The 15,688-nt window shown below is 40.0% G+C and overlaps 1 protein-coding gene across 3 annotated transcripts in view; it reads right to left on the reverse strand.

Annotated features, from left to right (window-relative positions):
* ampd3b (adenosine monophosphate deaminase 3b) overlaps positions 1–15,688 on the reverse strand; it is a 37,163-nt gene that overhangs the window by 2,138 nt on the left and 19,337 nt on the right. For all 3 annotated transcript variants that reach the window (XM_036212164.1, XM_024281929.2, XM_024281931.2), the window contains 10 exons: positions 11,827–12,043; positions 11,580–11,709; positions 11,306–11,500; positions 11,105–11,236; positions 7,370–7,533; positions 5,650–5,776; positions 5,375–5,538; positions 2,272–2,392; positions 1,945–2,118; positions 1,703–1,813 (listed from right to left, as the gene is read on the reverse strand). In XM_036212164.1, coding sequence (XP_036068057.1) covers positions 1,703–1,813; positions 1,945–2,118; positions 2,272–2,392; positions 5,375–5,538; positions 5,650–5,776; positions 7,370–7,533; positions 11,105–11,236; positions 11,306–11,500; positions 11,580–11,709; positions 11,827–12,043 — 1,535 coding nt within the window. The remainder of the gene's footprint in view (positions 1–1,702; positions 1,814–1,944; positions 2,119–2,271; positions 2,393–5,374; positions 5,539–5,649; positions 5,777–7,369; positions 7,534–11,104; positions 11,237–11,305; positions 11,501–11,579; positions 11,710–11,826; positions 12,044–15,688) is intronic.

A 15,688-nucleotide genomic window follows, 5' to 3' on the forward strand; every position in this document is an offset into this window, starting at 1 on the left:
AGCACAGAGCATTTTACATTAACCCTTTAACACTGGAGCTCCACAGTTTACGTTCTTTGGTTTACTGTGATTTTTTAATGTTAACACGATCAACTTAATTCCTTTAATTACATTGATTGTTGAGGGTTGATAAGTTACAGTACATTAAAGATTGTGTGTTAAAGCATCACCAGTATGCCTCGGGTGTTAAAGGGTTAATGCAGTGGGTGTAAAATGGATTTCCAGTGATATGTTTCTTTAAGTTAAAGTGGGGGTCCAGTGATCATGTAACCCTTGTTCTATCCTTGGTATATTGACGGGAGTGGGGTCATCTGGAACTCACAAGGCAGCGTGTTGAACTTCTTTTTTTTTTAATGATTTTTGATTTTCACTGGTGTCCATGGCAGACATGAAATCCTGTCCACCTTTATCCACACTCAATAATAATTAGTTTGCTAGTAGGCTGCTAGAGGTTAGACTCTGGGAAAAGTATGGTGCCCTGGGGTTCTGTTCTCTATTCTCATTTACTTCTCCTCTCCTTTGTTCTTTACTATTTGTTATATTTGGTTCTCTGTGCTTCTGTTTGCTGCAGTGTGATTCATGTGTTGTTTCTCTTCCCCACCCCCCTCCAGGGGAGCGGGAGAGATTTCAGATTCCTGCTGGATCATCTGCTCCTGTTCTTGGCTGTGGACCTCGCCTCTGGCTCGTCTTGGCTGTGGTCCTCAGCCCCACCTGTCCCCCAGTCCTATCTGGATGAACTCTATTCAAATACGTAGTTGTAGAGTTAGATAAGCTAATTCCTCTTTAACAGTCCTGGTAGATCACCTGTCCTTCCTGGAGGAGGATCTCTCCTTCATGTGGACATCCCTGAGGGTTCTTCTTTTCTCCTGAATAAGGTTTTTTAGGAGTTTTCCTCATCGAGAGGGAGGGTCTGAAGCAAAGGTGTCAAACTCTATCATAAAGGGGGCTGAACAGGATAAACATTTATTGAACACTAAAACTAAACTTTTCAAAACTTTAAAACTGTAACTTTTTAACATAATTATGAACCAGATATATATATCATTAGCTGCAATAATGCTACTGTGAATGCTGTAAGCTGAATTTGGCCACTGAAGTTGCTAATGCTGATATCTGAAGATACTGAAAATGCTGAAGTTGATAGCCAGCTATAATATTAGCTAAATGGCAAATTAGCCTAAAAAACAAACAAACAAAAAACTTAGGTTAGCCAAAACAGCCAGCATGTAGCTGAAATATTGGCTAAACTCCAAAATGGACTAAAAAAAATCTTAATAAATGCCAAAATAGTCCAAAATGACCCTCCAGGCCTTGACTTTGACTCATGTAGACAAAGCCCCAATCCGAATTCTCCCCTTCTCCTTTCCCCTTAGCCCTCCCCCTTCGTTTATCCCTCCGTGTTTGCTGCAAACGGACAGTGATGAAAAAATAGTGTCTGATATTTTGGAAGTGACTTTCATTCAATGACGTCATAGCGGACCGGTGATATTACGGATCTTCCAGAGCCTGAATAAACATAACAACAGTGGTTTTTTAACTTTAAAAAGGTTTAAAAATGAAGCCCAATGAGGCCATTGTTTGGTGATACTGGGCTATATAAATACAATTGAATTGAATTTGCCTCGGGATGGATAACATGTCAATGTAAGGCTTGGGTCATCTGGACTCCATACGAGAGCACAAATGAGGAAGTGGTTTCTACCTGATGTGAGAGGCCGCTCTGCAGAACGCTGTTTCTTGCAATCTCACACAGATCACAAGTGCTGAGCTTCCACAGCTGAGCCGCTATGGCATACTCCTCCATCAGGGGCTCCTGGGGGGTTCAAAGGACACGACACTTCTCAGGATCTGCATCACAATCAAAGGGATGCTGGAGCAGCTTTATTACTAACTGCACATCTGTCTGCTGTGTTTCATTGGAGATGAAAGTCGATGAGGCCTGACCTTGGTGTAGTGGAACTGCATGGGGTCGTCCGTGGACAGAGACACACACAGGCCTTTGTGCAGAAACTCGCGTAGCGGGTTCTTTGAGTACTGCAGGAACAGGCTGTTGTTGCTCAGTGGGGACATGGCGATCGGGACCTGGGCCAGGTAGTACAGGTACTGCAGCACCGGACTCTGCAGAGACACCACAGTCATGTGAAGCAGAGGAAAACAGCAGTGTCTCAGTTGGTGAGTGATTGCTGTGGTACGGCTCTCTGAAAACGGGAGATACTCTGAAGTGTTAAGGAGGTGTTCAGTGTTGGACTGAGGGTGGGTTCAGGGGGGCACCTTCTTGAGGTTGAGTCCGTGGGAGATGTTGTCGGCTGTCAGGAAGGCAGAGACCAGATGGGTGATGGAGCCGGCCTCCCCGCAGTGGGGTCGGAACATGAACGTGTTCATTTCTCTCTCCCTGCAGAAAAACACAAAGATTAGCTGAAAAACTGTACATTTGGAACTGACAAAATGGACGACCCTGTCCTGACAAAGGTCGTGACCTCTGCTGTTTAACTTGGTTTGGTTCGAGTTCCAGCAGGTTTTGATGGGTAGATGTAGCCCAGAGATCAGAGAAATGACAGATTTAATCTTCTCAGATGGATGTCAGACATATGTGTGGCCATTTTCACTCAGATGAAACCAAAACTCTAGGTTTGGTTCATGGTTTTACCAAAGACTTGTCATCAGCTGAAGATTTTCAAGTTTTCAAAACCATATAAAGAGTCCACTGCACATGTGCAGACAAGCCTTTCTTAATTACTTCATAAATTCATAGCTGAGGCTTTTTGTTAGAGTGCCAATTTGTAAATGTAATAAATCATGGCTCCTGTTTCACCCTGAGCCCAGGTTCAGAGCATTTCTACTCCATGACCTTCAGTGTCAGCTGCAGAGTCATCCTTCCTATTTGGATGTTACATGTCGTGTCAGAGAGACTTCTCCTTTTTTATAGCTCACCACTCAATCGTCTTATGTGGAAAACCCTACAAATGTAATTATTCAAGACAACAATTAAAAAAAAACTGACAAGAAGAAGTTCTTTATTCCAAAATAGCCATCCATCCGTCCATCTAGAGCAAGTTGAATCCTTTTCTGGGGTTGCTGGAGCCTATCCAAGCTACAGCAGGGAACATCCTGAACATGTTCCAGTCTGTTGCAGGGCCACAGACTCTCACACAGCTAAATTTAGCTTCACCAGATAACAGATGAAGCATGTTTTTAGGCTGTGGGAGGAAACTGGAGGCTGGATTTGAACCGGCCTTCTCGCTGTGAGACAAGAGCGTTGACCACTACACCACCGTGGAGCTCTATCCCAAAGCATTTTTAAATTAAAAAGTAAGCATACATTTATGGAGCTAAATTGGGGCCAACATTATAAAAAAAAAAAAAAAAAACATTCTAAATAAAATGTTGGTGTTTCATGACTCAAAATTTCAATTTCAAAACTTCTTTTCATTTTCAAATCTTTCTTTCACTCAATTCTTTTTTTGTTTATTTATTTTCAAATCTGAAAACTTCAGTTTCAAAACCTTTAGCACCATTGTGGCACTTTGGGGTGGGGCTAACATGGAGGACCAATCAAAATTGATGAGGGTGGTAACTTCAGTCCCGGTGCGTTCACTGACTCTGAGAACTGTGATGAATACGGTCAGAAAATGTCTGTATTGTCTGTACTAACATAGTCTGAAGTTGTCCTTAGATGGTGTAAAGTTTTACCGCATACAAACCTTGCGTCCAAAACCCTGTTCTAGCCCCTTCAAAGAGCCATCTTATTGAGTGACATAAGGCATCGAAACGTCCTCATGCTTGAATAAAATGGCTAAAACACTGCTGAAGCATTAGTTTGAAAACAAAAAAAATATTTGAGACTGAAAAAAAGTTTTGAAATTGAAATTTAGAGCTTTAAAACATAAAAAAATGGAACAATTGAAGCTGAAAATAAATGGGTTTATGTTAGAATAGCAAAATGTTTTGGATATTTAAATTTTTTTGGCCAAGCATCACCATTCTTTTTAATTTGTATTATTTGGGTTTCATATAATTTTGACCCCGTTTTAGCTCCATATACATTGGCTTTATACTTCACTTTAATTTTTTCCAACACTCTGCTTCAATTTTTGCTGATTCTGTTACAAACAATCCAATGAAAATGATGTTTTAGGAGTTTTTAACATTTGCCTGCAGCATTTTTCTGATAATGGAGGACAAATATAAAGAAATTTAGGCACAAAATTGCATTTCTGACTATTTATTTAAAAACAAAAAATGCCACTTGAAAAAAATATGAAGGAAATATGCAGACAGGGCTACAAGCTCCCTGCTCTGCTATATTCTGCTGTATCCACTTGCAGAAAAATAGATCCATGAACGTCTTTGTTTTGTCTTTGGATCACAACTGTTCAGCTGGATAGAAATGATATTGCTCACATTTTTGTTACAGTGGCAATGTTAGGTTGGGGGTTTGAGGGGCTGTAAGCTAGAAAGAGATAGTGTGTAAATAGATGGACCCAACAGTCCCACCCACATGTCAGAGGTGAATTTCTAATGACCCCCTGCCGCTCTGCAGAAACTATGTCCCAGAAAATTACTGTTTTTTTTATTTTAGCTAAAAACAGCACCATTGTGATTAAAAGACCACTGGGAACAATTTTAAAATAGATCAAAAGATGACTGGGTTGGACTTGAATGTCCTACTCCAGCTATAGGTTTTTCTATTGTAAAATTCCAGTGAAATTTTAATTATGATTATGGAGTTTTTAGCCAAAATCCATAACTTATTTTTTTTAAAGATATATTTGATTAGAAATACGATTCTGAGTTGTAGGCAGGACTAATAGCTCGGCTCTTATCCCATCAGACCTTTGTTTACACGTTCTAATGCTAGTCTCACAACCCCAAGCTAACGTTAGCTAGAGGTTGTGAGACTAGCATAACAAAGACAACAGTGTGCAATAACACAGCTATCTATCCGTACAGTTTTGATCCAGATACCAGCTCAGGCAAGGAAAATTAAGACCCTATCAGATCTATTTGTCTGCAAGTGGATGCATCAGAACGGAGTGGAAAAGTTAGACTTTGGCTCCGCCCATTTCAGTAGCTGCTAGTCTGAGCATTTTCAAGCATCCGGTTTTCATCTGCTCCTGACTGGAATGAAGACATACTCAGACATGCAAATAAAAACATAAATTATTTTCTACAGGTCCACTGCTATGCACTTTAAGTGCTACAAAAACATGTAAAAACACAAAGAAGAGGATTTTCATTGGAGTGGGTCTTTGATGACTGTTTGAAGGGTCCTGGTATACAAGAGAAAATAAAGTGGGTTTTTCCTTGTAACCCAGTGTCCTTCCACATGTATTGATCAGGGGTGACGGCTGAAAACCAAACAAGCTCGTCTTACCTTCTCAGGTTGTTGAGCACCATGATGTTTGCATACATGTAGAAGAGGTAATAGGTGTAGGGGGGGTTGTCATCTTGGGTCCAGTCCTCAGGCGTGGGACTTTTGTAGGAGAACAGGTGGTCGCTGTGTTTGGATTCATCATCCACGCTGTCAAACCCTGTGACCTGCATGAACGCAAACAACACCGACGACGACGTGGTTTTACTCATCTCAACAACGTTCTCAGTCACAGACCGTCACCTGAGACCGAAATGAAGGTGAGCGCATTCACTCACGTATTGTAGGAACACGTGGAGGGTTTTGTGCTTCTGAGGGTTGACAGTAGCTTCAAAAAGAGGGAGGAAAATGTTCTCCAGCATCTTTGCAAAGTTGGGAATCAATTTCTTTGATCTGAAGATGTCACTGAAAAACAATAATAAGGATATTCTTAAGGATGAACTATGAGAGCCTGGGTACTTCAAATGTTTACATGAACTGTGAATTTGGAAATCTAATCACAGATCATCCAATCATATTTTGATCTATTGTAAAAGAGTTCCCAGTTTTCTTTTAATTATGATTATTTAGGCAAGACCAACAAATCTGTGTCATTTTTCTAGGACATAGTTTCTGCAGAGCGGCAGGAGTTCATTAGAAATTCATCTCTAAGTTGAGTGAGGGACCTTTAGTGTGAGCAACCCCGCCCCTCCTTCCCTTTTTGAGGAGCAGGGAGAGCAGGGAGCTAGTGGCTCACCCAGGTTAATTTCTACATCACAAATAAGCTCTTTTTCAAAAGAATTTGAATCAATTAATACTCAGAAAGACAGTTTTGTTCCTAATTTAATTTATATATGTCCTCCATCATCAGAAAAATGTCACAGGAGCATGTTAAAAACACCAAAATGTGTTTTTTTTTAATTGGAGAGGATCTTTAACAATTTTTCAAGTCAAAATTTTAAAACCAAAGTTGTACGTAGTTTTTATTCCTCTTTTTTTTGTTGGTCTGGTCTCATTTTTACCGCACGTTTATTTTCCCGGAGTTTAGAGAGGTTTTAATGAAAGCCCAAATGGCTTTTCATTGGAAGTTGTTTCTTGAATGTGCGTTGTTGAAGGCCGTGTGAACGAAGCTTTAGCACTAAGAGGAGACAATGAAAGCTGTTCGAGGCTTTACATCAGGGGTGTCAAACCCAATCGCACAGGGGGCCAAAATCCAAAACACATCTTAGATAGCCAGCCAAAATATTAGCTAATTGCCAAATTAGACTAAAAAACAAACAAAAAAAGCCTAAATTAGCCAAAACAGCTAGCATGTAGCTGAAATATTAGCTAAACTCCAAAATATCCCAAAAAATATTAGTAAATGCCAAAACAGTACAAAAATGTAGCAGAATGTCAATTTTTAAAACTTTGAAACTGTAAATTTTTAACATAATTATGAATAATAAAAAGGCAGGAATATTATTCCAGAATAAATCAACTTAAACCTTAAATAACTTTCACTATTTTACTCTCCATACAAATCAAAAATTTTACAAGTTAGAAATAAGCTCAAGATAACATCGGGTCATTAATAACAATAAAATAAAATGATCTGGAGGGCCGGATAGAATTACCTGGAGGGCCGGATTCGGCCCCCGGGCCTTGGCTTTGACACGTGCGCTTTACATCATCAATGTAATTTTAGTACACAACAACACACATCTACTCAAACACATATCTACTAAGCCAATCATCCACACAAGCTCGAATAAGCACAGAGATAATCCCCATCTGTACAAACACACACATGTTCATGCAGACCCACACATGCCGCGGCACACATTCTTTTCTTGGTAATACTGCTCACGAGCTATGGTTTCAAACAATGTTTAAACGTTTTTATCAACTAAACTATCATGTTATCATCATGTGTGCTTCACTTGAGTTTCCCTTTGTCAGCAGGCTAATGAGCTGTAAATGAGCTGGAACTGTGGGTGATGGGGTTACTATCACACCCTCACTTCACTGGACACTCACTAGATCCTGGGAACTTGGATCATCCATCTCATGTTCGGTGAGTGGACCTTGTGCTGGATGAACCATGTTGCCAGGCTCTCCCACTCGCTGGGGGATCGTCCGTAGATCGACAGTCTGGGCTCGGCGTGCTGGTACTTGCTCTCCTCCAGGTCTTTAGCAACTTCCTAAAACAGACAACAGAGAGCGGCGTTTACGGAGAAAGTGGAAGTGGCTGCTGCTGACTGACAGACCCCCCACTCTGTCATGTTTTCACTGAAAAAAATAACTAATAAGATTTACTTAAGAAAATCCTCGTAACAATTTGCACTAACAATTCTTGATTAAATTTTACTGCATTTATGAATATAAAAACTACCAACAACAATCTAGTAAAATTTACTTGCGTCCACAAGTAAGGTTATTATCAAATCTTAAGTAAATAGAGCAAACATAAATTTCTCTAATAAAATTTACATAATTTTAATGAATGCTCCAAAAGTGATTACAACAATTTGAAAAGTAGATCTTACTAATAAACAATCTAATGTTTTGATTACTTATAAAACATAAGTAAACTTAACTTTTTTACTAGAAAAATCTATGTATTTGCATAATATTTGAATTATTATGTAAAAATTATGAGGTATAATTAAGTACATATTACTGATGCAAAAATGTTTTTTTTCAGTGTTGGCTTTTTCTTAATATGACAATATTAAATGAACTATAGACTACAAACACACCACGTGAGCTTTTGAAATGTCCAGCCTGTACAAACATGTTGATTAGGTCAGCTTCCTGGGGACTAGACAAAAAGCTCTTTCCACTTGAACTAATTATTGACTGTATATGAGAACTGGACTGAGTGGTGCGACCTCATCCATAGAAAAGGACTTCATTCAAGCTCAAACCAAATGAAATCCATTCCATCACCACCTTTTCACAACTCAGACGCCGCCATGTAGGAACCAGACAACATCGGTAAGCTGGCTGAGTTTGTCTGAGTCGTCGTCTCTATGGCAACCACTCCCACCAATCAGGATTGAGCTTATTGGATGGCCACATCCCTTCTACTTGGAAGCAGGCTACGCAAAATCTGTCAGTTAAAGTCCAACGTGGGGGTCAGCAGGCGCCACATACTTTAATTGAAGCAGCTGATTGGTCAGTTTTTAATTTGAACTACAGATAAAAATATAATGAAATGATTATTAAGAAGATGTTAAAAAAAAGTATGAGAGCAAAAATTGTTATTCTGACCAATAGAATGAGTAAGAACTTTTTATTTCTCTATAGAAGTTTATGGGATTTTGGCTTCTTGGAACCAGCAGGTACTTCCTGTTTGGAACTCCAAAGGGGAAGGGCCACTCTGTCCGGTCTTCATATACAGTCAAAGGGACAGATGTCAACCTCGTCAAGTGCACAGCTCCCTCCCCGCTCGTGTCGTTCATCTGATTCTGAGACGGCAGTTTCATATTTTCAAGCTCTCGCTGATAATCTGTGGTAATTCCCCAAAGAGGAACCAAGGCTGCTGTAACGATGATAAGAAGCGACTGGTTTGAGACAGGCGTGCAGCAGCAGCTGACTGATATCACCAACTACTTTGAAAACCAAAGTCTGATAACATGTATGCTTTGGCTGTTGAATGTTTCTTTTAGGTCCACATTGACCAGCTTAACAGTTCACAGCTCTAAACTTGAACAGCAAGTGACTTTACAGTCCCTCTGCATCTATCTTAGGATCTATCGTACTCAGTGTCTTGAAATTATGATGAACACAACCAACAAAGCTGTTGTTTTTTAATGCAGATCAAGCAGCAGAAACTCTGAGTTTTGGGTGGCATGTTGGCTCAGAAGAAAGCCTCTGCTGATATCCCATGATCCCTTTGTTTACACTCTCTTCTGCTAGCTTACAGACCCTGAAACCCCAAATCTAACAAAGATGTCGAGCAATATTGGAGCTTGGAGATTCCAGCTCAGATGAGGAAAACAAAGACATTTATGAATCTATTTGTCTGTATAAGTGTATCAGAATGGAGCGGAGCAGGGAGCTTGAGGCCTGCTCATCGTCACAAATTTGAGCTTTTTTAAACAGCCTGTTTTTATATGGTTTGAAAAAGGAAATACTGAAAAAAAGGTTCAGCTGATCCGTGTCCTGAACGTCTGCGGTGTCAGAATCATGACCTCTCTCTAAATCGGTTTTCTTTTGCTGAACAAACAATACCTGTCCAGTCTTTGCACATCTTATCCTGAGCAGATCTTAACTGCATGTCTTCATTTCTGCCTTTCTGTAAAACACTTTTTAAGACACTTTTTTAGACACGTTTTTTAATTATTAGATGTCTCGTGTTAATGTTTAAATACTCTTGATGATCCTTGTTGGTTTTTAGGAGTTTTAATGTTTTACTGACTAATTTGTTATGTGCTATGACAATGGCTTATACCTTTTTGAGTGTGATTCCTGTGTGAAGAGTGGAGCAATGGATAGCCATACAATTTCTCTTAAGTATCACATATGTTAAAAACAAAAAATAATACTGTTTGAAAAAGATTATAGTTACATGTTTGATAAAATTAGCAGGCCACAAGCTCCATTCTGACCATCCAGTTGTAGACAAATAGATCCATGGACATCTTTGTTTTCCTGGTCTGAGCTGGAAACTGTACGGCTGGATAGCTCTAATATTGATCGCCCTTTTTGTTGCAATACTAATATTGTGTTAGGGGTCTGAGAGGCTGTAAGCTAGCAGGATAGGGAGCTATTTTGGGGTCATAGTAATTTGAAACCTGAATAAAACATTTTGAAAAAAATATTGGTGTTTGGTAAAAAAAAAAAAATGTCATTGTCAGAAACTTGTTGCCATTTTAAGATAAACGTAATTATTTTCAGCTTCAAATCTTCTGTTTTTCAGGTTTCAAAACTCTAAATTTTAATTTCAAAACTTTTTTTTCAGTTTCAAATGTTTTTTCTCTCCTTTTTTCGTTTTTGTATATGAAAATTTCTGTTTCAAAACTTTTGGCCCTGTTGTGGTGTGTTGGGGCGGGGCTAACACGAAGGACCAATCAAAATCGATGAGGGTGGTAACTTCAGTCCTGTTTTTGAAGTTGAAAATAATTAAGTTTGATTAAGTTTTGGACATTTTACTTTTTTTTGTTTTTTTCAAAACCCCAATATTTTTTCATTTTTTTAAATTCGGGTTTCAAATGATTATGGCCCAGATTTAGCTCAATAACAGGAGAGCATGTAAGCAAAAGCATGATGGGAAATCAGTGATAGCTCACTGCACAGCAGAAATCCCATCCACAACTCGGAGATGAATTTCTAAAGAAATTCTGCTGCTCTGCAGAAACTGCATCCTAGAAAATGTCAATTTTTATTTGTTTATTCTACATTTTTCTATTAACCCCATAATCATGATTAAAAGACAACTAGGAACAATCTTAAAATAGTTTAATTTAATTTTAATAGTTTTAATTGATTAATAATAATTAACACACAAAAATCTGTGACCTTTTTTAGAAATCAATTAAATTAAGGTCAACAATGATCACCTAAATCTTCTGGCTGCACCAAGAACAGCAGTGCTCTCATATGTTTTCTTCCTGTTTGACAGCAAGTGGAACTCTTAAGATCATTTATTGTAAGAACAATGTGCATATTTATGCCCAGGGATGTGAAAAAAGACCCATGAAAGCCAAATGCAATGGATTGGATCTATGGTGCTCATTTTAACCCTCTGTGTAGTCTTGAAGTGCGTACCTTAATGAGACGTGCAAAGTACTCTCCGTTGATGTGGTTGTCGGTTTTCAGGTAGATCTCCCGCAGCTCGCTGGCTCCCACAGGGTTGTACTTGGAGTTAAACTTATCAAAGCGGTGAAAAGTCTGTCGGCCCTGTAAGGAGAATTTGTTAGAGGATGAAACAGACTTGTTGTCATGAAATAGCTGAAGGAGTCCTCTTACAGCGTGCACGTCCAGTGAATCCACGGTCAGGTCGTACGGATCCATGTTGAGGTTTTTGAAGACTTGCTTCAGGGTGAACTTCTGAGAACCTTTTTCCATGACAATGCGGTCTGCTTCTGTGTGGTATGTTTGCTTTATGAACTTCAGCAGATGCTTCTGGTTCATGCATGCAGCAGCATGTATGTGCGTGTCGACCTGTGTTTGACACACAGCTCGTCAGCCAGATCGACCTTTAAAATCATCCTGTGCCAGTCGAGAAACCGAGCCAACCAACCTTTCTAACGTTGTAGAAGTCTCTGTGGGGAACACACTTGAGCTCCTTCAGCTCGGCCATTTCATTCAACATTTCATGGAGGTAGAACTTGGACTCTAAGAAGTTAAGGCGTCTGTGGCAGTATGTTTTCCTGTAGGACAGCACCGCATGTCAGGTGTTTCAGAGATTACTCAAACGGAAAACGTGTCCCCTTCTGTTCTGGCTTAAAATTATTATTATAACCGATTATGAATACGCATGTACTCACGTTGGACCATCTGCTATCATAGCAAGTACATAGCTCAGGTCTATAGCAAAGGTCTCCAGGTCAGGGTATGGAAGTTTATGAGGTTGGTTGTTTTTTAGGGCCTCCTCGTTCTCATAGACATGAACGATTCCATCCTTCAGCTGGAGAACGTAGTTTGTGTTCTCAGGAATATTCTCCATGGAGTACACGTCTTCATCTTGAGGGAAGGGCTTGATGTCTGCAGAAGATTGGACAGGAGGAACAAAGCAGAGAACATTTTAGAGATAAAAAGATCCAAATCAGTCGGAGAGTTGCATCTTTCCTCTTCTGCTCCTTGATTCTCCTGCTCCTTTCCATACAAATTTTCAGCACATAAAAACTCATTCACACTTTCAATGATTTCAGTAATCTTGGTATCAAAACATTCAACTCAATCAGGACATTACTGCTTGTACTTTTTTTGATAATTTTTGAAATATTGAGCAAAATAAGCTCCACAGGAAATGAATGATTAATTGCTCAAATCCTTAAAAAACTTTGTGCATTTTGAAACTTTTGAACGTCTGCATTTACTTTCAGCTAGAGAAACCATTCAAACTATTAAATGTTCAGTAGCTGGAAGGTTTTTAGAGTAATTTGGCATTTAGCTTTTATTTTTAACAACATGCTAGCTGTTTTGGCTAATTTAGACATGTTTCAAGTTTTTTGGCTAATTTGTGTTAAGCTAACCTTTTTTGCATCATGCTATCTTTTTTTTGCTAAGTTGGAGTTAAGCTAACATTTTAGCACAATGCTAGCTGGTTTTGGCTAGTTTAGACATGTAACCAGCTTTGTGGCTAATTTGGCATTTAGCTGATATTTTAGCAAGCTTTCAGCTTCAGTATTTTCAGCTAACTGCTCTGGTGTCTTCATTGGATACGTTCAGCTAACAACATTCACACTTGTATTATTGCAGGTAACGCTATATATCTAGTTGTGATAGAAATGCTACAATAAAGACATTTCTTGTTTTTTTTTACAAGTATGTATATTTTTCAAAATCTTCTTTTTGGAGCCTTTTAATCGAAGAGCCTAGAAAGAACCGTTGCTTCGTTATCATGGCTTCACTTCCTGCATATTTTTTAAAGTTTTTATACTTATTTTTTTAGGTCGGCACTGTAGCGTAGTGGTTAGCATTCTTGCCTTACAGTAAAAGGCTCTGGTTCAAATCCAAGCTGGATCCTTTCTGAGTGAAGTGTGCATGTTCCCCTCATGCACGTGGGTTTTTCTCCGGGGACTCCGGTTTCCTCCCACATTCCAGAAACATGCTGGATAAGTTCATTACTAGCTTGTCCTTTAGGTCAAAGGGAGTTTGTGGATTGCTCGTCTCTGCGTACCCCTGTGATGAACTGATAAACTGTGGAGAGTGACTGGGATAGGCTCCAGCAACCCCATGATCCCAAGTGGAAATAAATCGGGTTTACAAAGTAGATCGATTGATGTTTTTGTTTAAAAGATTCTTGCAGTCCTCCTTTACCAAATGTTATGAAGTCTTCAGGCACACTTCAGTTTGGTTCCATTTACTGCTGACCACGACTTAACCCTTTAACACAGAAGCTTTAGTGTTTGCGTTCTTTAGACTACTGTAACTCTTCATCTGCTTACACCATTGATGAAATTCCAGTGGATTCTGAAACGGAGAAATGCAGCTTTGTGCTGACAGGCTTTACAGTTGTGAAGGGTTTATACACGCATCGTGAATCAACAGACTGCAAAGAAAAGGATCTTTTCACATTTATGCACCATTATGTTTTTGCATAACAGTGCAAAGCTAATATGCAAAACTATTTCTTCTATGTCAGAATCGGCTGATTCCCGCTGATCATGAAGACAGTTGAAAGTTCCCATTTGTCAAAGAGCTCGTGTGTTATTTAGGTGTCGACGGTAATATCTCTGCTGTTAGTTTCTTTGTCAGGAGACAAACTTTGATATGTCAAACCAAAAACCCACTGTAAGGCTTCATTCCAGCTCTGTGGACCTCAGGTGTGGAACAGCCCACTAGAACATCACATTCTCATCCCAACTTGTCAGATATTAATATTTGGTTCAGGACTCCTCCTCCTCATCACTTTTTGATGTTTTGGGTGTCCCAAACTTGTCCTTTTTGACATACTGGCTGTTCCCATTAATCAACCACCGGGCTGCAAACCAGAACCAGTCCAGTACCACAACGCATAGTGCACTGCTAGCCAAACCCGGTACCCCAAGCCTAACCCAACATCGAACCAAAAGTGGTACCAGACCCAAACTGGTACGAAGCGCGGTACCGGACGTAAACTAGTGCCGGGTTAAGGTTAGGGTACCGGTACTGGATTAAGGGACAGGCACTGAGTTAAGGTACCGGGTTAAGGTTAGGGTACAGGTACTGGGTTAGAGTACCGGGTTAAGATTAGGGTACCGGTACCGGGTTAGGGTACCGGGTTCAGGTTAGGGTACCAGGTTAAGGTTAGGGTACAGGTACTGGGTTACGGTACAGGTATTGGGTTAGGGTACCGGTATTGGGTTAGGGTACAGGTACTGGGTTAGGGTACAGGTACTGGGGTAGGGTACCAGTACTGGATTAAGGGACAGGTACTGAGTTAGGGTACCGGGTTAAGGTTAGGGTACAGGACTGGGTTAGGGTACCGGGTTAAGATTAGGGTACCGGTACCGGGTTAGGGTACCGGGTTCAGGTTAGGGTACCAGTATTGGGTTAGGGTACCGGGTTAAGGTTAGGGTACAGGTACTGGGTTACGGTACAGGTATTGGGTTAGGGTACAGGTACTGGGTTAGGGTACAGGTACCGGTACTGGACGCGTCCTGAGGACCAGTGTGCATCCGGTACTGGATCCGGTACCGTGTCCCGCGGGTTGCAGACCCTTGACGCACGAGGCGTTGGGAAACCCAAAACATCAAAAAGTGACGTGGAGGACCCTTACCCAAACGTCAGCATGTCACGACTTGGGGATGAGAATGTATTGGATAGCAGATTAGAGGGCTTTAACCACTTTGGAGGTTTTTAAGAAAGCACTCCAAGTTGGTGTTTTTGGCTTTGCTTCTAAGTCGTTTTTATATTTCCAATGTTTGAATTTGATTTTATGGACTGTTTTTGTTGAATGTGTATTTCTTTCAATGTGTTTTATGTAATGCACTTATGTGTTCTGTATCAGGAAAAGTGTTCTATGACAACACAGTCTCAGTAAAATGCGTACATATTCCACGACTTTGCACTCTGAATTACCGTGTATAATATACGCCAAACACGCTTTTTGCGTGCATATGATACACAATGGTAGAGAATAGGATGCGCCGGCGTACAATATACACGAATTTTTAGGTTTCGTTTTGATCACGTGGTCAGAAATCCTTCGGCTCTTTTCTAAATGATGTCGTTCCTGGTTAAGGTTAGGATTACGGTTATGGTTAGGGTTAGAAAAGCAAATTGTTTGTTTGTGGGGCTGTCTGTGATGCTCACGCCTCCACCAGGGGACGTGTCAAACGTGGAAAACACATTTTAACACGTTTAGGACCGCGCGTATTATATGCACGCAAAAACCGGTTTTGGCGTATATTATACACGGTATTTCCCAAATCGTGGCATATGTACGCATTTTACTGAGACTGGGCTGTCTATGAATAAAGTTGAATCTATCAGAAGCGTCAGTGGAGAAATATTACTTTGTGTAAAAGCCTTTAAAACCTTAAGAACGTGTTTAATGATATTTAGCGTAATTCTCCGTTTGCTGTCTTCATTTTTTGAGGCAGTATTTGTAGTTTTTAGCGTCTTCTCAGCTTAAGCTAACTTTCAACCAGATCTCCAGACAGCTTCCCCATTACAGGTTCTGGCTTCAATTGTATGAAGCTG

The sequence above is a fragment of the Oryzias melastigma genome, linkage group LG6 (genome assembly GCF_002922805.2).
Source record: "Oryzias melastigma strain HK-1 linkage group LG6, ASM292280v2, whole genome shotgun sequence".
NCBI classification, from domain to species: Eukaryota; Metazoa; Chordata; class Actinopteri; order Beloniformes; family Adrianichthyidae; genus Oryzias; species Oryzias melastigma.